The following is a 22716-nucleotide window of genomic DNA, read 5'->3' on the forward strand; positions in this document are numbered from 1 at the left end:
ATAATATATGTATATATATATTTTTTAACAAATAACATTTTTTGATTAAAAGAATTTTGATTTTTGTTTGTTTTTCAAAACAGGCTTCTCTGTGTAACAGCCTTAGCTGTCCTGGAACTCACCCTCCAGCCAGATCCTCCTGCCTCTGCCTTCCAAGTGCTGTGATCAAAAACATACAGCACTACTGCCTGACTTTTTTTTTAAAACTTTACCCAGGTCTTTGCATGGCAGGCAAGAACTCTATCACTGAGCTATATTTGTGGTTCCCTCAAAGATTCTAACATACATTTTACCATTCGGAACAAAGAACATAAGGGCTGGGATGTAGCTTATAAGTTGGTTTTACCTCATATATTTGAAGCTCTAGGTTCAACATTGCCACCCCCTCCCTAGTTAGCACCTCATAAATCTGGCACAGTGGTGCAAACCTGTAACCTAGGCACTGTAAGTTCAGCAAAAGGATCAGAAGTTCTTTGGCTTCACATCAAATTCTAGGTTAATGAGTTAGCCTTTGTCTCAAAAAAACAACAAAATACATGAATCTTAATATAAATATAAATCAAAATATAAGAATTTTAATATAATTCTTCTTGAAGCCTTGAGAATAAGGACCAGGAGGCTAGACTGCTCTGGCTCTTGGTATCGGTGTCAGTATCTTGGTGGTGATGTGCTATATTCTTTACAAGATGTTGCCTTTGAGTGAAATTGGGTACATAGGATTTCTCTATTTCTTAGAACTATTTAAATATTATAATTGTCTCAATAAGATTAAGATTAGGGTGTGGTTGCATACACATTAATCCCATCACCCAAGAGACAAGTAGATCTCTTTGAGTTCTAAGCTAATTAAAAACAAAATTTGGGGTTGAAGGGATGGATCAATGGTTAAGGACACTGACTGTTCTTCCAGAGAACCCAGGTTCAGTTCCCAGCACCCACATGGCAGCTCATATCCATCTGTAACTCCAGTTAAAGGGCTTTTGACACCCTCACACAGACACACATGCAGGCCAAACACCAATGACCATAAGATAAAAATAAATTGGCCAGGCAACTGTGGCGCATGTCTTTAATCCCAGCACTTGGGAGGCATGCAGATCTCCATGAGTTTGAAGCCAATCTGGTCTCCAGAGTGAGTTCCAGGACATCTTGGATTGTTACACAGAGAAACCCTGTCTTGAAAAATCAAAAAAATGGGGCTGGAGAGATGGCTCAGAGATTAAGAGCATTGCCTGCTCTTCCAAAGGTTCTGAGTTCAATTCCCAGCAACCACATGGTGGCTCACAACCATCTGTAATGAGGTCTGGTGCCTTCTTCTGGCCTGCAGACATACACACAGAATATTGTATACATAATAAATATTTTTTTTTTTTAAAAAAGACACCGGGTATGTTAGTCATCTGTAATGGCAAATCTGTGGCTGGAGAGACACATTGAGTTCAAGGCCAGCCTAAGTTAATAGCAAGAACCTATCTGGAAAACAGACAGGCGCTGTGAAGACGGCATTTCTGTCTCAGATAACCATGGTCTGGATGGAAACTGGACCTATGAGAAATAGGTTGATCTAGTCTCCACAAACTGGAAGAAAAGAAAGAGTAGCTGGGACTATCTAACCCAGCGTGCACAGTGTCATCCTAGGTTCTATCCCCAGTCATGCAAAAGAGAACAAAGAGTGAAGGAATCAAGTAGGGGTGTTTGCTGGATAGTAGACGGGATGGCTGTCAGGTTATGTGCCTAGTGGATTCAGAGAGAAGCTGGGCCTGGAACTCCCCTATTTCTCCATCTGAAGCCTAGTAGCATTGCTGAGCTCCAAGTTCTCAGTGTTGTATGCTGACAGAAGTACTGTTGAAGACATTCTGAATATGAAGCCCAGAGATAAGAGTTGGAACAGTGGTGGGGAGTTCATGTCTTAAATTCCAGGTTTGTGTATTGCAAATAAAGACTTGGTGAACATCTACAAGGTTTGTATTGTGGCTTTTATCTATCTTTTCATTTGGATTTTCAGGGACATGATATCTCTGTATAACATCCTAGCACTTATTATGTATTGCGGGCTGACCTCAAGCTCAGAAATCCACCGATCTCTGCCTCCTGACTGCTTGGGACTAAATGTATGTGCCACCACCGCCTGGTTATGCTGTGACTTTTAAATTAACCACAGGTAAGTTTTAGTCCATCATTACTGGTAGTATTTAATGGGAGAGTCTGTTGTGTGATGTTTTGGATTTAGGCTCTAAAACCACAGAGAAACCCTGTCTTTGAAAAAACAAAAACAAACAAACAAAAAAAAACCCTAATCTCTTCCTGCCTAGCTGTTGACCTTTCAGCTCTTTATTAAACCCATTAGAAGGCGCCTTAGCAAAGACCCATTTTTACAGTGTAAAAAAATAATTCCATGATATGTGGCCTCTTGTGAGTGCAGTGATGAGTGGAGTGGTGTTGCAGGTGGTCTTGGGCATAGAGGAAAGAGATAGACGCTGCCTTCCCACTGACCATAAACAGCGCTGTGCCTGCAACCAGATGACAAGGGTCAAAGGTGAGAGGAGGAGGGAGCAGAAGCACAAAGAAAACCGTGGTGGAAGAGCACAACTGATGTTGACTTTTTAGCTCCCAAACCTGTATTCTGTTACCAGTCACGTACTAGGAAATACCCAGCAGCCCTGCTAGTTGCGCAGGTTGTGTATGTGGAAAGGACGCCTCTTCAGATGCTTTATTTCCACCTGTTGGAAGACTGTCGATAGCTATGCGAATTAATGCTACCCACAACGAGGTCTATCTGATGGAACAATCTGTACAAAAGTTAGGCAGCCTCTTACCTTCAGCGTGTTAGGAGCCAGAGTCACAAATAATAGTTTACATGAGTTGAGTTTGAAGCCAGCCTAGGCAATATAAAACCCTGTCTCAAAAGACAAAACAAACTGGGCAGTTGTAACACATGCCTTTAATCCCAGCCTCTGGGGCGCAAAGGCAGCAGGGATCTCTGTGAGTTTGAGGCCAGCCTAGTCTACAAAGCCAGTTCCAGTACAGCCAAGGGCTACATAGAGAAACCCTGTCTGGAAAAAGAAAAAAAAAATCCTAAAATAGTCAATTGTAAGTTGTATATGAAAAGGTTTTTTGTTTTTTGTTTTTTTTTTTTTGCCAGGCAGTGGTGGTGCACACCTTTAATCCTAGCACTTGGGAGGCAGAGGCAGGCAGATCTCTGTGAATTCGAGGCCAGCCTGGTCTACAAGAGCTAGTTTCAGGATAGGCTCCAAAGCTACTGTCTTAAAAAAAAAAAAGTTTTTGTGCCCTGATAAATCTCTCGGCCTACACAATAATCCAAATCAGCTCATATCAAACTGAATTAGACAAAGCTCAGGTTTGACGAATACCAGCACTCCCAGATAGCATTGTACTCCTCAGAGAGGAGATAGGAAGGAAGACTGGAAAAACCACAAGTTTGTTCTCTGGAGAGCAGTTTAAATACCCTGTGGGAGTGGCCTTGAGCATCTAAGGGAGGGTTTGGTGGGCTTTCTAGAAGGTGGAGTCTGGACTGAGGCAACCCCCAGGGGAGAGGGCTTGGGCTGGAACTTCCAAACATTCCAGACTCTTTGGGTATATGGGATGCCAGGGTCTGGGTGAAGCCTTAACTCAAACAGTATGCACTTCCATATTAGTGAAATTAACTATTTTTAGTGGGTAGGTCGCAATTTTGTCTATCATGAACCATAATGTAACCAACTCTATAATCAAAATGACAATTCTAGCACCCTGTCTCAAAATCTTTCCGAAGTGAGATGTGGTGCCATGTCTTTAAATCCCAGCACTCTGGAGACAGAAATAAGTAGATAGCTATGAGTTTGAAACCAGCCTGGGTTATATAGAGAGTTTGAGGCTAGGCCAACCAAAAATAGTGAGACCCTGTCTCAAAACAAAAATTTTTCAGAGCTCAGCTACAGCTAAATATATCTCCCGTTTGGGATCCGGTCCAAGGGCCTCTCATTTCTCCCTCACTAGACCATCCGGCCTTTCCCAGGAAGCTCTTGGCCCCAGGCTGATGAGAATAACAGTGTCACTGTGTTCACAGTCTAAGTAAAATACTGGTGCAGCACACAAGAGGCCATCTGGTCTGATTCTGCAAAGCTTTCTAGTCCAGTGGGACATGGAGGAGGGGAGAGGGGCTGAGAGAAGCAACCATTCAATGTCTCCTGGGCATGGAGACCCAAAGATACTCGTCTACCTTTTGGGTCTGATCACCCCACCTTACATTAGTCTACACACACACACATGCAAACACACACATGCATTTACATACAAGATCAGTCCTGCACCTGAATATTCACTCACACAGAAAAAAAAACTCAGACGTACACTTATATAAACACATTCACATGTTCACACACTACAGTAGGAAGGTTGCAACACTTGGGGATATTATCAGTATTTACTTCTGTTCCTCAACTTCATCCTTCCTCTTTTGCAGCATCAGATATGGGTTGAGGCTGCCTGGTTTTGGAGGCTTCTTTGTTGCTGTCGGTTACGTGACTAAAAGGTGATGTCTGTTAAATATAACTGGAGCAGAGGTGGTTGCTGCTTCCGAAAAGCAGCTGACACATAATTGCCCTCCAGGAATCAGCTTTGTTAAGGGAAAACATCTCCACTTAGACTGTGACCAGGCTGTAGGGTGAGAACCATTAGAAAATAACAACAATAGAGCTAAAGAGACGACTCATCATTTAGGAGTGCTCTTCCAGGAGTTGGGCTTCTAGTCAGGAGCTCTAAGATGGCTCAGGAACTCCAGCTCTGGACTTCTACACACACACACACACACAATAACAGAATTGTAGCATGAATGATAAAAACCCAGAGACAGATATTGGGGTTCAATCTGAAGAGCAGAAAAGCAAAGCAGCCAGCCACTAGAGAGCTCTTTTCTCTGTAATCTTCATATTGAAGGAGACCGAGTTCCTGTCTCATCCTGCCTTATATTCCTCTTTACTGCTGGGATTAAAGGCATGTACCCCTACTGCCCAGCCTCTATGGTTAACTAATGTGGCTTCTGGGATTAAAGGTGTGTGCCATGACTGCCTGGTCTGTACGGTTCACTAGTGTGGCTGTTTTGTGTTCTATCTTCAGACAAGCTTTATTTATTAAAATACAAATGAAATATTACTACAAGAAATAGCTTAACAGAGACTTCAAAGTTTCTCTTGAAACTGTCCTTTAAAAGTGGCAGAGATGGCCAAGCATGGTGGTGCACCCCTTTAATCCCAGCACTCAGAAGGCAGAAGCAGGCGGATCTCAGAGTGTAACGCCAGTCTGGTCTACATAGCTAGTTCCAGGCAAGTCAGAGCTACAACTATAATTCCAGTTCCAAAGACTCCAACACCCTCTTCTGACCTCCACAGGTATCAGGAACACATGTAGCACACCTATATGCAGACAAAACACTCATAAGTCTTTTAGAAAAACTCGAGAGGAGATTCACTAAGAGGCTTAGTTCAGAACAAGAGTGACACAAACAGAGCTGTCATAATAAGGATGACAGAGAAAGGCTCCCCCAAAAGGCTCCCTAGAAATCAGTGGACAAATAAAAATATCTGGCTGTGTACATCTGGGGCTCACAGGAAGTTTTCCATCATGAGAGTTAGTCTGGAATTATATATCTGGCAAAAGAACATGGAGGATCCAGGCCCTGGCTAAAGCCATCAACTACAGATTCGTAAAACCATAACATAACATAGCTGCTTAACTTTGTTCTGAGAGTTTTGAGAATGTGGCCTGATTTCAACTCTTTCAGAAAGTATGGTGTTGAGAGACAGGAGGGCTGTTTATAAGCAAGGTAGGACAGAACGGTGTGAGAAAGTCAAACAGGTACTGCTTCTTAGGTGGGAATCAGTCGGAGATGGCTAGGAGTATTGAGCATGATGACACACGCTTATAACCCTAACGTTTTAGAGACTGTAGCGTGCCAGCCTGGGTTACATAGTGGGACTCTGTCTCAACAAGTGAAAGAAACAAAACACCACACTGTATTGGTGAAGGGTCAGTGGAGTCCTTTGTTTACACAGTAGAACTTTTCATTGAGCAAAGCAAATACTTTTTTTTTTTTTTTTTTAAGACAGAGGTTCTTGTGTCTGGAGAGATTAAGAGCAGCAGTTAAGAGCACTGACTGCTCTTCCAGAGGACCGGAGTTCAATTCCCATCACCCACATGACAGCTCACAACTGTCTGAAAATGGAGTTCCACGAGATCTGACACCTTCACACCAATGCACATAAAATAAAGTTAAGTAAGTCATTAAAAAATATCAAAAAAAAAAAGACAGAGGTTTTTTATGTAACAGCCCTGGCTGTCCTGGAATTCGCTTTGTAGACCAGGCTGGCCTCGAACTAACTGAGATATGCCTGCCTCTGCCTCCCAAGTGCTGGGATTAAAGGTGTGTGCTCCACCACACCTGGCCAACAAATATTTATTTTTATTTCTTTAAATTTTAAAAAATGTTGATTTTAAACCGGGAGGTAGTAGCACATGCCTTTAATCACAGTACTCGGGAGGTAGAGCAGGTGGATCTCTAAGTTCAAAGCCAGCCTGATCTACAGAGTTAGTTCCAGGACATCAAGGACTACACTGAGAAACCCTGTCTTGAAAAATCAAAAATAGACATATAAATATAAGTAAATAAAATCTGAACACTGAGCTCACATCTCAAAATGTCAACTCAATAGAAATGTATGTTTTAAACAAATGACTTCCTTACTCAAGTTAGTATTTGGTTGTCTTCCTGTTTTGCAAGATACATAACAGTAACATCCTAGTTCACCACCTATTTCACTGAAATCACTAATTTAGTAGAAAAGTACTTTAAAATTAGGCTTGAAAGAGAATAAGGCAAAGTGCTTCCTCTAACACTATTACCTGATACAATGAGCTTTCTGCTAGTGCCATTCAGTAAGTGAAGAAAAGATGGACCCCACCGCTTCACTGGAGTTTGACTCTTCAAACTTACTAGTAGACTCGTAGGGACTATGAACGAACATTTGTACTACACTGGCAGGGCAGTGGTGTTACACATTTAATCCCAGCACTAGGGAGGCAGAGGCAGGCTGACCTCTGAGTTAAGGACAACAGAGTGAATTTCAGGACAGCTAGGGCTGCACAAAGAACCCTGTCTTGAAAAACCAAAAAATATATTTTTTTATTTTATGTGTATGGGTGTGTACTGTCTAGTTTTATGTCAACTTGACACAAGCTAAAGTCATCTTAGAGGAGGAAACCTCAATTATTTTCAGTGAGGCAGATCACATCCTGCTGCTTCGGTGGTCTGGGCAGGAATGGGAGGAATCAACTTCCTCCTTCCCAGAATTCTTCTGTTCTCATTACATCATTTCTACTTCCTGTCTGGTTTTCCCGCCTATATTTCCTACCTGGCCAATCAGCGTTTATGTAAAACATAATTGACAGAATACAAACAATTCTCCCGCACCAGACTTTGAACTGGAATTCTGCTCCTCTCTCTCTGATTATAGGTGTGTACCACTATACTCAATGTACCTTGCCTGTGTGTTCGTGGGGGGGGGATCTTGTATAATTCAGGCTGATATGAAACTCCCTATATAGCTAAGGATGTCATTGAACTCCTAATCTGAGCTTCCTAGCTCTACCTCCTGAGTGCTACAATTACAGATCTAAGCCACAACACTTAGTTTCTATGATGCTGGGCTTGAATTTGGAGCTCTCTTCTGTCTAAACTATATCCTTACTGTAACTGGAGGCTTTTTGTTCCTCCTGGTCCCACAGCCACTTTTAAAATAACTACTCTGAGGATTAATATTAATTACAAACTGTTTGACATATTAGCTTAGGCTTATTATTAACTAGCTCTTACAGTTAAATTAACCCATTTATTTATTTTATTTTATTTGTTTGTCTGTCTGTTAATCTAGCTATTTTTTTTTTTTTTTTTTTTTTTTTNCGAGACAGGGTTTCTCCATAGCTTTTGGTTCCTGTCCTGGAACTAGCTCTTGTAGACCAGGCTGGCCTCGAACTCACAGAGATCCACCTGCCTCTGCCTCCTGAGTGCTGGGATTAAAGGCATGCGCCACCACCGCCCGGCAATCTATCTATTTTATTGTATAGTGGTGGGTTTTGCCATGGGTATTGGGTCCTCTGGAACTGGAATTATAGACAGTTTTGAGCTGCCATGGGGTGCTGGGAATTGAATCTGGGTCCTCTGGAAGAAAAGTCAGTGCTCTTAACCCCTGAGCCATCTCTCCAGCCCAATCTATTTTTATTAGTCTATATTTTACCATGAGGCTTGTGACTTGTTACCTCACATCTTGCTTCCCTGGGAGCTGCTGGTGTCTCCCCTGATCCACATTCTTTCTCCCTGTATTCAGTTTGGTTTTCCCACCTAGCTATATTCTGCCCTGCAATAGGTCAAAGCAGATTTGTTTATCAACCAATAGAAGCAACACATATTCATAGCATCCAGAAGGGGCATCCCAAATCACTTCATCCCTTATCTTTTTTCCCTAAGTGAATTTGTTTTGTTTTAAAGTATTTTTTTTGGTGCGTGACTCGGATTCGAACCTAAAGTATTTGTTTTTTGAGCTGGGCTAGTGCATACCTTTAATCCCAGGACTTGGGAGGCAGAGGCAGGTGGATCTCTGTGAGTTCAAGGCCAGCCTGGTCTACTGTTGTACAGATTTCTGTTCTGCCCTGTACCTGCAGTCATTAAGTCCCAAAGAAATCACATAGAGTTCTACAAACTGATTGGCCCATTAGCTCAGGCTTCTTATTAACTCTTATAACTTATATTAGCCCATTATTCTTGTCTATGTTAGCCACATGGCTCGGTACCTTATTCGGCAAAGCAGTCACATCTTGCTTCTTCTGTGGCTGGGTCAGAACTGCGGACCAAGCTTTCCTCTTCCCAGAATTTTCCTGTTCTTATTGACCCACCTCTACTTCCTGTCTATATTTCCTGCCTGGCTATTGGCCAATCAACATTTATTTAAAATATAATTGACAGAATACAGATCATTGTCCCGCACCACTTCCTACTCTTTAAAAAAACAAACAAGAACTCTGAATCTAATATCCTTTGTTTAGCTTTTCTCCTGACCATTATTCATAACAAGTTGTAACCAACATTCCAAACAATGGAAAATATCCATAGTCCATTTTTTGGGAATATGGGCATAGTTTTCCAGGCTACTTCCTACTGGTTGGGGCACTGATAATCTTATGGAGACCTAAAGAAAATTTAAAATTATGATCAAGTCCTGAATGGAGTATTCTTTGAGGCTTGATCATTTCAGGCAGCAGTCTTGAATCTGTTCTGGATGTAGAACTCAGACATCTGGGCCATCTGTTCCTATTGGAAATTTCTCAGGTGGTCTTCCTTGATCAAACCTGATTTTTCTTAGCCCAGAAAGAATCCATAGCCTCTTATTTTCTGTGGAAAGAAAAGCAAAACCTCTTCTCCAAAGTAACTTATTTTTTGACTTCAATTTTTTTTTTGGTTTTTCGAGACAGGGTTTCTCTGTGGTTTTGGAGCCTGTCCTGGAACTGGCTCTTGTAAACCAGGCTGGCCTCGAACTCCCTGAGATCCGCCTGCCTCTGCCTCCCAGTGTTGGGATTAAAGGCGTGCGCCACCACAGCCCGGTTTGACTTCAATTTTTAAAAAATATTTATCTATTATGTATACAATATTCTGGCTGTGTGTATGACTGCAGGCCAGAAGAGGGTACCAGACCTCATTACAGATGGTTGTGAGCCACCATGTGGTTTCCGGGAATTGAACTCAGGACCTTTGGAAGAGCAAGTGTTGTGATCCAGCTGCCCTCACGCCCCCTGACTGACAGCGGAACTTCCTTGTGCTCTGTAATTGACAAGGATATTTGTGTTCTTTCTAGCCAGTGGGTCTCCACAGAAGGAGTAGAGGTATAAAAGGTTGCTGGGCAAAATAAAGGTTGCTGTTCTTCCACTTGAAACAAAGCCTCTGTGTCTCAATCCCAGCACCCCCGCCAGTCTATCCAGGCTGCGCTGAGCGCAGCAAGCAGACAATGCTCTTAACCTCTGAGCCATCTCTCCAGCCCTTGACTTCAACTTTGAAGTCAAGGCATTTACAAAATGTTTATATTTTATTAATCCAGCAGCATTTATATTCAAATGTCTTTTAGCAACTGTTGCTCCTTCCTCAGCTGTCAAGCAATTCAAAGATAACATAATATACAGTATCCAGAATCTCCATGTATTTTCTTTCCATCTTTACATGACTTTACTTTAAATTCTATTTCTTTTATTTTTATTTTTAACTTATGGCTTTTGAGACAGTATTTCTCTGTGTATCTTTGGCTATCCTGGAATTCATTCTGTAGACTAGGTTGTCCTTGAACCCATAGAGATCTGTCTGCCTCTGCCTCCCAAGTGTTGGGATTAAAGGAATGTGCTACCACAGCTTGAACTCACAGAGGTCTGCCTGCCTCTGTCTTCCAAGTGTTGGGATTAAGATGTGTGCCACCACAACCAACTACTCTCTTTCTTTTTTATTTTAAGGACTTTAACCTTTTTTTCTTTTATCTCTCAAGCCTTCATATACTTTTTAAACACACTGTAACCTGTTTAGAGGCTTTTTCTTCTGAAACTATCTTTACTGTATCTCTCTTTTTCTGACCACATGAGTCTTTAATTTGCTAAATGATATGGCTAGGATTAAAGCCTTGGCTTTGACGGCTGGATCCAGCCCATTCTTTAGCTTTCTGAGATTCCAGACTCATGGCGGAGGTACCGGCTGTAGCCACACCACTCTATGGTGTTTCGAGGTTCCTGCCAGCAAGCAAGCTGCAGCAGTGTGCTCATAAACCACACTCAAATGCTCCATAGTCGGACCGCCTGCATGAAAGAGTCAGAGTTTGTGTTGGCAGGATGGCCCAGAAAGCAGGCATTTCAAAATGGCTTGGCTTTTTCCTGCTATGGCTGAAAACCAAAAAGCATGTGGTCAGCTTTTCATCAACATCATTTAAGTGTTTCATGGCAGGACCTCTTAAAAGAGCTACAAGGTTTTACAGCTAAAGCTGAGTCAGGAAACCTCTCTTAAATGAGAGTGCTTGCTTGCCTCTAGCAAGCAGATCCCACCTGAGAAAATGCTTCTATCAATAAGCCATGTTTAACTCTATTGTTTTCTGTCTAGAATAACTTCCCAAGCTCCCTCAGGCTTTATGTGGATGCAGTTGACCACGTGGGGACCATTTGTTGCCTGAAGTTTTTGTCCTGCCTGGTCCATTCTTTGGTTTTCAGCTGTACCACTTATGTGCTGATCTCCTGGAACCGGAGTTACAAACAGTTATGAGCTTCCATGTGGCTGTTGGGAACTGAACTCTGTTCCTCTACAAGAGCAGCAAGCATACTTAACTGCCGAGTCATCTCTTCAGTCCCTGGGTTTTTTGTTTGTTTTTAATTTTAAAATGTATTTGTTAAGTGGTAAGAATGACTGGATGACTGTTCATGGGGCCAGAGAGGTGGCCCAGCGGGTAAGAGCACCCACAAGGCAGCACACACCTACTTGCCTGGAACTCCAGCTCCAGGGGTTCTACACCCTCACACAGACATACATTCAGGCAAAACACTAATGGACATAAAATTTTTTAAAAAAGTAACTTTTAAAAAAAGAATGACAGTTCTTGCCCAGGAGGGGTTAACCGATGGGCCTCCTTTACCCAGCTATTAAGAGGAGTGGGGGCAGAGATTTAATCGCTAACCAGCGACTTCTGACTCACTAAGAAACAATTATTCTGCCAAGCATATTTCCTACCAGGAAGGTGATTACTTTACAGTTGAGTGTTCTGGGCCTCTGAGCAGCTACCATTTCTCAAGGTAAATGAACACAGTCATGGATTTGACTTGCATCTTATGGTTGAATTAGTGCTATAGAGGTCTTCCAGGAGCTGGCTAATCTGGATACAATATTTCTGCACTTGTAAACTGAGGTCATTTATTTTTTTTCCAAATCTCTTCTTTATTTTTAATGGACACCCGTCTCCCCTATATTCCCCCTAAGCGATCCTTAATTTTACCCGCTCTGTACTCCTTCTAGGGCCAGTTTTATACCTGGCACTTGAAGCCTGTCCTTTTGCCTGGCCTCCAGAATGCTGGGTTACAGACTTGCTTCATCATACCTGGCTTTCCCACCTTCCCTATTAGTGCGTTCCTTGATGCCGCTTAAATGTGCGGTTTCCCCACTCTTTGTTGTGGCACATGTTATGTACTGAGAATTTCCTGTTGACCTGGAAATCCGGAAGCCTTCCCTGACCATGACCCAACATCAACAGACTTCCTTTTCCTTGCTCTGTTCAGCTCTCTGAGCTCTCTGAGCTCCCTGCAGTCTGGGTCCCAGGCCAGCACGCAGGCTAATGTGGCATCGTCAGATGGACTTTATAAAGTTGCCCTCTCCTCTCAAGGTTTCTTCCAGCTGTTCAGGTAGGTTAGATCCAGGGAGCAGATGCTATGGTTTCCAGCGATGTCGGTTTTGACCTCTCGGCCATGCTCCCGAAGGGATCCAGTCCTTGAGAGAAATACCAGAGACAGAACCCAGGAGAGAGCCCAGGTTCAGCCCTTGGGAATGCCAACTGCCTTCTATAGTCCTTACTTGGCTGCCTGCCAGAGCCAGCCTTGAGCACACCGTTCTGCAACAACAAGGATGATATTTCTGGAGTGTCTTCTGTGTTCTGGATATAATCCTCACCACTTTACCTATACATGCGTTTGTTGTAGGTTTCACAAAAACATGCCTGCTGGCACCTACAGATTACATAAATAGCTTGCCAACATCACACTGTAAATTATAAGAGCAGGGATTCAAGCCGGAGAATTGTTTCTAAGCCCATGCTAGCAATCACTACAGTGTATCGCTTTCTTGGTCTCTGATGTTCCAGTAAAGACCCTCCAGAGCCTGGTGTGTCGGTGCAGGTCCGTAAGCCAGCACCGAGGAGGCAGAAGTAAGAGAATCACTACACGTCTGTACAAGCACATAGCGAGTTCTGAGTTAGTCGGGGTTACACAGTGAGACCCCGTTAAAAAAAAATAAAAAGAAATGACACATCTGTCTAGCTTCTGGGAAAATAAAACCAAAGGGTCTGTTGTTGAGGTGAGAGACAAGGACCAGGAGGTTTCACTCTCATCCACTGTTTTCCTCCGACACTGGAAGGCCCGCTGGAAGGAAGAAAGGAAGGAGAAAAGAAAGAAGGAAGGAAGGAAGGAAAGGAAGGAAGGAAAGAAAAAAAGGAAGGAAGAAAGGAGAATTCTGACACTGTGAAAAGAAAGTACTTCTAAGTGGCAGGGCCTCTTTGAAGGTGTAGAAACAGTTTGGTGCACGGACAAAGCCAGGCTTGTGGGGTGCGGGGCGGTGAGCTGTCTGCGAATGCGGGGTTCTAAAGTAGGTTTTTTTTTCTCCCTAAAGTAGGTTTTGTCTCTTGCTTTTCTTTGAACCTCGGTTTCCCTATCTGCCAATTAAGGGAAAATTTATAAGATAAACTGATCCACCCTCTCCAAAGAATAGGGTTTTCTCAGATCTACTGGGGAAAGCCCCGTCACTGACACTGAGGAGCGGGGACAAGGAGAAGCTGCTGTATGGTGACATTCTAGGAGCAGGATCCGGTGGGCTTCACAGCTCAGTCGTGAAGCTCTATCTCGGTGACACCGCCAGCACGGGCCAGGATCTCACTCTACCCCCATGGCCCACTCTTTCCGCACACTCCCAGTCTTCCAACGGGCGTCGCAATCCCGTGAGGGCGGCCGCAGTCGCGGGATCCCCGCAGCCGGCCGCTGCCTACACTGCGGACACCGCTCTGGAAGCCCGGGCCCCCGGGGCCCAAAGAGCATCACGTCATCCTTTGCGCTCGGCGCCCGCCCCTCCCCGACCGCGCCTGCGCACGGGGCGGCGGAGGGTGGGGGGCCGCGGTGGGGCGGGGAGCCGCTCTCCGCCCTTCCTCAGGCTTGCTCGGGCCGCGACGCGGAGGGCAGTGTCCAGGATGCGGCGCGGGGTGGCTCAGCGCCCCCCTGCCCCGGCACGGCAGCGGCGGCCGCTGGGACCCGGCCAGGCCCGGGGACGGCGGCCCGAGCCTCGGTAGCGGCGGCAGCGGCGGGAGCGGCGGCCGAGGGCGGGCGGGCGGGCGGCCGGGGGCGGGGGCTCGGCTCCGCGCGGCTCGCCCGGCTCGGCCCGGCGCCATGAGCGGCGGTGGCGGAGGGGGCTCGGCGCCCAGTCGCTTCGCCGACTACTTTGTCATCTGCGGGCTGGACACCGAGACCGGGCTGGAGCCGGACGAGCTGTCGGGTGAGTGCGCGCCGAGCCCGGGCCGGTGCCCACGGGCCCCGCTTTGTCCCGGGAGCCCTGCGAGGGTCGGGCCAGGGGACGGGACGCGGGGCCCGCGGGCCTGCTGCCCCACGCGCGGTGGTCACGGCGTCGGCGACCCGCGGAGACGCGAACACTGTGTACACCCAGGAGGTCGAGCGGTGTAGTGCAGAGTGAAGGGGAGCGAGCTCCAGCCCCCTTTCGCGAGGGTAGAAGTTAGCTGACGTCCTAGGGAGAGTTAGTCCCACCCAGACTTTTCAGAAGAGCAAAACAAAAACTTGGTGAGCTTCTCTGGCCTCTTCCCTAGAAACCCGTGATACCAGTTCCTTAAAAACCGTTATAACTCCTGAGCAGGCCAGGCTTTCCCTCCACAGCTCTGCCCCTCTGGATGAGACATGAAGGGACACATTGAACTTGAGTTACACCGAGAATGATTTCTCCCTTGGCGCTAGAAAAGAACTTGTATCTGGGGGTCATGCCTTTTTATGAAAGTTATGTCCTTTACCAGGCGAGGGTCATTCGTGAATAAAGGGCGACGTCTCCGTTGGACAGGTTGTGCTGTGTTTTGATGCCTCTCGTGTTATCTTTCAAAGGGGAAGTGGTGGGGAAGTGACTGTGAGGCGGTGACGAGATTTGGCACCCATTGCTTGAAGGTGCAAGAATTATAAAACCCCCGGTGAATTCCTCCGCGCCCTCACCGAAACCTTGAAGGTGCAACAGTTTTGAAAAGTTTTTGTCTGGAGTGGCCAGTAAGGAGGTTTTAGTGGGTGGAGGCTTGTTGTGTTAGACTTTAAAGTTATGTCATGCCCATTTGATGAGGGAAACTCCTTTCCCCAGCTGTCACGATGTGGTCACAGCGCCATACAGTTTCTCTTTCGAAAGTGACCATCCTGTTGACTAATTTCACACTGCTTAAGAGATGCTAGGACAGTTTTGCAATTTTTTTTTTTGTCACCATAAAAATTCCGGTATTGCTTCTGGGAAAAAAAAAAAAAACAAACCCACAAAAGACTAAGTGCACACTTCAGATGACAAAAATGGCTTGTCTTTTTAAAACATGAGAAACTGAACTCTATTAAAAATTATGAAGTAGTAATGGATTGATGCTAGCTGAGCCTCCTGTTGGGGCAACTTTAGTATTCCAAGCTCACTTTTTTCTGTCGTCTAATTCTTACTACAGATGGATGTTGTCATCTGTTTCATATGTATTAACTTTAGACCTTGGATGATGTAGTTGTTGGAATTCCGTACTAGGTCTTGGTGCTGGGGATCTGAGAGGAAAATGAGGCCCAGAAGGAGAGCAGGGCTTATATTTCTTGATGCTTGGTCCAGTGCTTTTTTGGTACCAGTTTGTGTATACAATGGCCCCTCTGGAGGTCTTTAGAAAACACTAATGTGGTCACCATTGGTGGTGTGCTTCTGTAATCCCAGCACTTGGGAGGCAGAAGCAGGAGGAGTGCTACAAGTTTAGGGCCAGCAGGGCTGAGTAGTGAGACTCTGGCCAAAAAGAAAAGCAAACTAACATGTTGAGAAGAGTAAAAAGAACAGTTTTTCTGGATGTCTGAGAAGAATAACAGTTTTCCGGATGAAGCGCAAAGGCAGAATAACTATTGTTATTTCTATGTCTGTTAAATTGTGGAGATACTTGGTTTTAGAAAATAAACACAGCCTTAAGGGGTGGCATAAACCTGTGAGATTCCTGCGCTTGGGAGGTGGAAACAGGATCTGGAGTTCCAGGTCATTCTCAGGTCCAAAAAAAAAAAAAAAAAAAAAAAAAAAGAAAGAAAGAAAGAAAAGAAACTAGAAAAGGAAAATATTTGTGCTTGGAGCAAATTAACTAGCACTGTAACTAAAAAGTTTTTACTGAAAACTTAAACTGAAGTTCAAAAAACCATTGTCTTTCACTAAAGAAGAAATATTCTCTCTTTATGAATACCTGTTAATTATCTGGCTTCTCAGCAAGCTAAAATTATATCCGTGTGCAGGCTTATTGGGAGAGAGGCCTGAGCTGAGAAAATGTGTAAGAAGGGAATTTTGTGTATTTTTAAACTGGTTACAGTGGTGTAATGCCTTTGTTAGAACACTGAGGGATTTTTTTTTCACCCTTTTCATTTCTGGTGGGTTGATTGGGGAATCTGGATGACCCACAGGGACTCTTGGAGCACAGCAAACAGAATACAAATAACTCTGCAGTCCATGCTGAGACTCCCTAGGGTGCATTTTCTCTCCTTAGCTTGCTTGATTGCTCCCAAATTGGTGATGTCATAGTCCGTGAAACTATATGAAATTAGGAATCGCGCTCAGATTCTCTGGTTAGGCACTGAGAGGAACCTGTGTTCTTTTTTTCCAACCCAATTAAGTTGTATTATTTCTCTGGTAGTTCTCAAATACTCAAAAGAAGCTGTTTCCAGAAAAAGCAAATCAAAGATGCTTAAACAAGGCCAGGTGTGGTGGTCCACATTTGTAATCCTAGCATGGAGAAGGTTCAAGATGCCGGAGATGCAGGAGAGCTAGAAATTTAAGGTCATCCTTCTCTACTTAGCCAGTTTGAGTTAATCCTGGTCTACTTGGGACTTCTGTCTCAAAAAAAAAAAAAAAAAAAAAAAAAGGAAACTAAAATTAAAAATGCTTCCAAGTAATTCTGTCATCTGGAAGGTAGAGACAGGTGGGTGTGAATTCTAGACCAGCCTGGCTGCATAGTGAAAACCTGTTTTAAAAGCAGAAAGTAAAAATGAAAATTAGGGACAAAAAGTCATTTTACACTCCTTTTTACGCTGATAGTCAAGGATCATAGACGTCTGGATATGCAGTGAGGAGTTGCTCTGACAGGAAAGGTCAATGTGGGCTGAGAGAAGTTAGTCGTGTTAAAAAAAGGCGGTGGCACATACTTTGAATCCCAGCACTCAGGAAGCAGAGGCAGACAGATCTCTGTGAGTTCGAGGCCGAGGCCAGCCTGGTCTAGAGAGCAAGTTCCAAGACAGCCAGGGTTGTTACACAGAGAAACCCTGTCTTGGGGGGGGAAAAAAAAACAACTCAAAAAACATACAAAAAAAGGCACCATATTGAAAAAACACACTGAAATAATCTCTGAATGTCACCTTTTTAAAAGGTAATTTATTTTATTTACATTGGTGTTTTGCCTACGTACATATGTATGAGGATGCTGGATCCCCTGGAACTGGAGTTACAGACAGTTGTGAGCTGCCATGTGGGTGCTGGGAATTGAACTCAGGACCTCTGGAAGAGTAGCTGTGCTCTTAACCATTGAGCCATCTCTCCAGCACCCTCAGTGCCACCTTTTGAAGACAGGGAAAAGTCTACCTAGAAAATCTAGAGCAGAGGACTTGCCAGGTGATAGATAATTCTTATATGTACCAAGAAGTGAGATTAGAATTGTTTTGGTTTTTGAAAATGAGGTCTTTGCCACTGACTTCCTATGTAGGAAGCTCAGGCCATTCTTGAATTAGGATTTATGTGTGTGCCACTGCACCTGGATAAAATTGGAACTTTAAGGCCACAGAATGCCATACAGGGAAGCATACTCAGAGACCATATAACCTGATTTTTTTTTTTTCGAGACAGTGTTTCTATGTAGCTTTGGAACCTGTCCTGAAACTAGCTGTTATAGACCAAGTTGACCTCAAACTCACAGAGATCCTTCTGCCTCTGCCTCCCAAGTGCTGGGATCAAAGGTGTGCGCCACCACCTGGCAATTTTTTTTCAATATAACCTGATTTTTACAGATGAGAAACCAAGGTTCAGAGAAAGGAAGAGAGTATTTGTTTTCCAAGCCACATTCCATTCGTCTCCTCTGCTGCTCGAGTGGTTGTCTGTGCTCTGCGGTAGTCTAATGGGGGGGGAGAGAAGTAAGGTGTTTGTGTGATGGGATAGGAGCAGACAAGCTCAGATTCCTATTAGCTCAGGTAGCCAAGGCTGGCCTTAAATTTTGATCCTTCTGCCTCTACCCCTTGCCTCCATCTGCTTGAATTAAATGTGCACCACCACACCTGGCTCTGCTGGTTTTTTTTTTTTTTTTTTTTTTTTTTTTGTGGCTGATTAATATTCTGGGACATAAAACATAGTTAGTGGATTAATATTTGAGTTTTTTTAAAATTATTGTGAATAATGTTGGTATGAACATTTCATACATGGTTTTTGGTGGGCATGTGGATCAGTTTCCTTTGGCTTCCATATGGAAACTTTGTTTAACCTTTTGAGCAACTGTTTGCTGGCTTGTTTTCCAAAACTGCCCCACCAGCTAATATTTCCACCAGCATCCATGTCTTCCCAAAGGTACAGTCTTTCTGTCTTGTTTTACTTTGTTCTGAGACAAGAGTTTTACTAAGTAGCACAGACAGTCTTGGGACATAAGATATATAGCTCAGGCTGGCCTTGACCTTATGGTTATCCTCCTGCATTAGCCTCCTGGAGTGTTAGGATTATAGGTGCGACCAGGCCTGGCTAAATATTTTTTTGGTTGTAAGTCACCCATCCTGGGTGTGCAGTGTGGGTTTTGATTTCCTATTCCTGACTGCTAAAGAAGGCCATCTTATTTAAAAGAAATAGTTTCTCATTTTATAGAGATGAAGCTTGAGACCTGAGTGTGGGGTGCATGCTTATAATCTCAGCACTGGAGGCAGATGCAGTGCATCCCAAGTTCCAGCCCAGCCTGAGCCATAGAGACACTAGCTCTGCCTCTGTTCCCACTCTCCGTCTCATCCCTGCCACCCCACCTCCCCCAAACTGATGAGCTGACAGGGGCAGTGAAGCAGTGGTAGAATGCTTGTTTAGTATACATGGAATCCTGGGTTCAATCCCCAGAAAGTCCACCACCACAACCGAAAATGTTTGGTAAGTGAGTTTCTTCAAATTGGGAGTCATTGTGAATGAAAAGTATTTTGATCTTCGTCTACTAGTCTGTGGGTTCCAGATCAATTCTCTTATATTAATTCTTAGTGTCTCTGCCCTGAAGCCTAGCTGATTAGCTACAGGAAACTCCAATCTTGATGGTTCATCTCAGGCTTCTGATTGCCCAAAGTCAAGGCTGCTGTAATAGGGGGAGTTCTCCCAAGTAAGGTCCTGTACTTCTTTTGTAAGGTAGGACAAGGAAGAAGTCTGGAGAAGGCTAGCACTCAGGAAATAATGAAGAAGCAGCCCAAAGCAGTTTCAAACACATACCAGATTTGTTTGGAGACTGAATTGGTACAACATAAGAGAGCCCTTATTGACTTCCTCAGGTGGTGAGGATCATATGGAAAATGAGTGGATTTCACTTTAATGACGTTGGGGCTCTGCTCCTCTTGTGAGGACATCCTGAGTCACTGTTTGGTGTGTAAATTAAATTCTCCTTTCTTCTGTTCAGCCCTCCCTTCTTACTAGGTTAAAAATAGTTTCTTTGCCTAAGGCCTCCTTTGGTAACATCCTTTTCCAGGCCCATTTCCTTTTAGAAATTTCCATTTTACTTTTTGGTGAAGTCTAGTAGAAGGTGTAGTTGGGCTTTGCTTGTCTCCTTGACTGATGCTTCTCCTGTAATTATCATCAGATGAGTGTAGAGCCCTCTGAGGATTTAGAAGGAACCCTGTTGTGCCTTTAGTCCCTGCGGGTGTGGAACAGTCCTGTGAAAGGTTTGTCTTTCAGAAGCTGCTTACTTCTTGTGGAATTCAGTGATAAATTTCATTTGTCATTGCTGAACTTTCAGGTTTACATCTTCAAAGTTAGTTTTTTTATTTTATTTTTTATTTATTTATTTTTTTTCGAGACAGGGTTTCTCCGTAGCTTTTTGGTTCCTGTCCTGGAACTAGCTCTTGTAGACCAGGCTGGCCTTGAACTCACAGAGATCCACCTGCCTCTGCCTTCCGAGTGCTGGGATTAAAGGCGTGCGCCACCACCGCCCGGCTCATCTTCAGAGTTAGTAAGTGAGGTAGATATTAGAAGAATGTCCGTATTCCAGGTACTTTGTGATTATTGATTTAAAAGTGTTTATTGCATTTATTTTTGTATGTAATGGGTATACATGTATTACAGCATATATGTGGAAATCAGAGGACAACTTTTGGGAGTTTATTCTTCTACCATGTAAATTTCTAGGAATCAAATTCAGATCATCAGAACTGGCAGCAAGCATCTTCACATGCTAATCCATCTTGCTGATCCACTTTTCAATTTAACTTATTTACTTATTTATTGTGAGATGGGTCTTACTATGTACCCTTGGCTGGGCTAGAGCTCAATATGTAGAACAGGCTAGTCTCTAATTTACAGAGAGCCACCTGCCTCGGGCTCTCGAGAAAAGCAAGCACCACTGTGCCCGGCCAGTTGTTGATTTTAGTTTGGAGTATTTGAATCTGCGAGCCCCAGGACCCTGGCAATGCCAGATCTCAAACTTTTTTTTTTCTTTTGGTTTTTCGAGACAGGATTTCTCTGTAGCTTTGGAGCCTGTCCTGGAACTAGCTCTTGTAGACCAGGCTGGCCTCGAACTCACAGAGATCCACCTGCTCTGGCCTCCCGAGTGCTGGGATTAAAGGCACGCTCCACCACCGCCCGGCCTTCAAACTGTTTTCAGTACGTTCTTGGGGGAAGCTAAGTATGCTTAAGATACTTGCTTGAAAAGCAGCTGAAGGACAGAGTTTGTCTTGGCTCAGTCTGGGGCGATGCCGTCCATCATGGCAGGGAGGATGTTATGGTGGAAGCACGAAGCAGCTGGCCACCTCATCTGTAACCAGGAAGCAGAGAGAGAGATGGTGCTGGTGCTCAGCTCACTTTCCCCTCTGTGTTAATCCGCCTGGGACCTGAGCTGAGGGATGGTTCCACCTGCATTTAGGGTAGGTCTCCCCACCTCAGCTAAACCTCACTGGAAACATTCTCGAAGACATACTCATATTTGTGTCCTAGGTGATTCTAAATCCAGTTAATGAAGATAAATACTGTAGTCAGGTCAGAGCATTGCTAGGCCAGGACAGGCCGTGGTGATACCTGCCTGAAGCAGAGGAAGACAGATCTATGACTTCAAGATAGCCTGGTCTACATAGTGAATGCCAGACCAGTCAGGACACATTATGAGACCACGGCCTAAAAACAAAGAAACAAACAGAAAAGATTGCTAGCAGCCAGCTGTGGTGGTGGACATCTTTAGTTCCAGCACTGGGAGGCAGAGGCAGGCGAATCTCTGTGAGTTGGAGGCCAGCCTGGACTACAGAGCAAGTTCCAGAACAGCCAAGGGCCACACAGAGACCCTGACCTGAAACACCAACACACACACACACACACACACACACACACACACACACACACACTGAAAAACCTTGCCTCAAAAACTGGAAAGGAAAAAAGTGCTTAGCTTGGCAGTGGTGGCGCATGCCTTTAATCTCAGCACTTGGGAAGCAGAGGCAGGTGGATATCTGTGAGTTCTGGATCAGCCTAGTCTACAGAGTGAATTCCAGGACAGCCTATTTCAAAAAGCAAAACAAACAAAAAGAAAAAAAGAGGGGCTGGAGAAGTGACATGACATGTGGATTTGGTGGTTCAGTCTCTGGCTCCTGGCACTGGGTAGAGCTGCAGTGTGGGTCGGGCAGATGGCCTGCCTTCCTTCAGGCAGTTAGTTGGTAAGAAGGCCCGTGGGTTTGTCTTCCCATCCTCTCTTATCAGTGTTGGAAATCTTAGATCGGAAAGTGAGTAGAACTTTGCTTCTAAGAAGGCTAATGCTCCCTCCTCCCCAGAGTCTTTCTGTGTTTTCAGGATGTTTCAGGCTTTTTGCATGTGGTCTGTTTTCTTTGAAGAAGAAAGGACAAGATTTGCATCTTTTAACCTCAGAAGTCCCTTAGTGTAGTGTGCAGTTTTCATCTTCTGTGTTGTTAGTCAGGGATTTCTTGTGATTTCTGTGGACTTATAATGAAATGATATAGAAAATAACCAAGAAACTTTGAGGATATTTTAAGTCACAGAAACAGAAGAAAATGACTTAGAAATAATAATCACAGGCCAAGGTTCATAAGGTAGATGAATTTGCTAAGTTCACATGGCAAGTCCCACTCATTTTAATTATAATACAGGAAAGTCTAGAGAATTAGTTCTGTTGGGGTGGAACAAATGGCTCAGTGGTTAAGAGCACTGGCTGGTCTTTCAGAGGACCCGTGTTCTAACCCCAGCACTCACATGACAGTTCATAACCAGTTGTAACTCCAGTTCCAGGGCTTGTGATGCCTTTTGGCCTTTGAGCACACTATACAACATACATCACACAAAATTAAAGGAACCGATAGCTGCTTTCTTCTTCTTCTTCTTCTTCTTCTTCTTCTTCTTCTTCTTCTTCTTCTTCTTCTTCTTCTTCTTCTTCTTCTTCTTCTTCTTCTTCTCCTCCTCCTCCTCCTCCTCCTCCTCCTCCTCCT

The 22716-nt window shown here is 44.2% G+C and overlaps 1 protein-coding gene across 4 annotated transcripts in view; it reads left to right on the forward strand.

Moving 5' to 3' along the window:
• Positions 1-13935: 13935 nt before the first annotated feature.
• Dennd5a (DENN domain containing 5A) overlaps positions 13936-22716 on the forward strand; it is a 71076-nt gene continuing 62295 nt past the window's right edge. For all 4 annotated transcript variants that reach the window (XM_050163294.1, XM_050163295.1, XM_050163296.1 and 1 more), the window contains exon 1: positions 13936-14314. In XM_050163294.1, the coding sequence (XP_050019251.1) occupies positions 14209-14314 (106 nt within the window). In that variant the 5' untranslated portion in view covers positions 13936-14208. The remainder of the gene's footprint in view (positions 14315-22716) is intronic.

The sequence above is a fragment of the Alexandromys fortis genome, unplaced genomic scaffold, assembly GCF_014885135.2.
Source record: "Alexandromys fortis isolate MF-2015 unplaced genomic scaffold, M_Fortis_MF-2015_v1.1 scaffold_129, whole genome shotgun sequence".
NCBI lineage: Eukaryota > Metazoa > Chordata > Mammalia > Rodentia > Cricetidae > Alexandromys > Alexandromys fortis.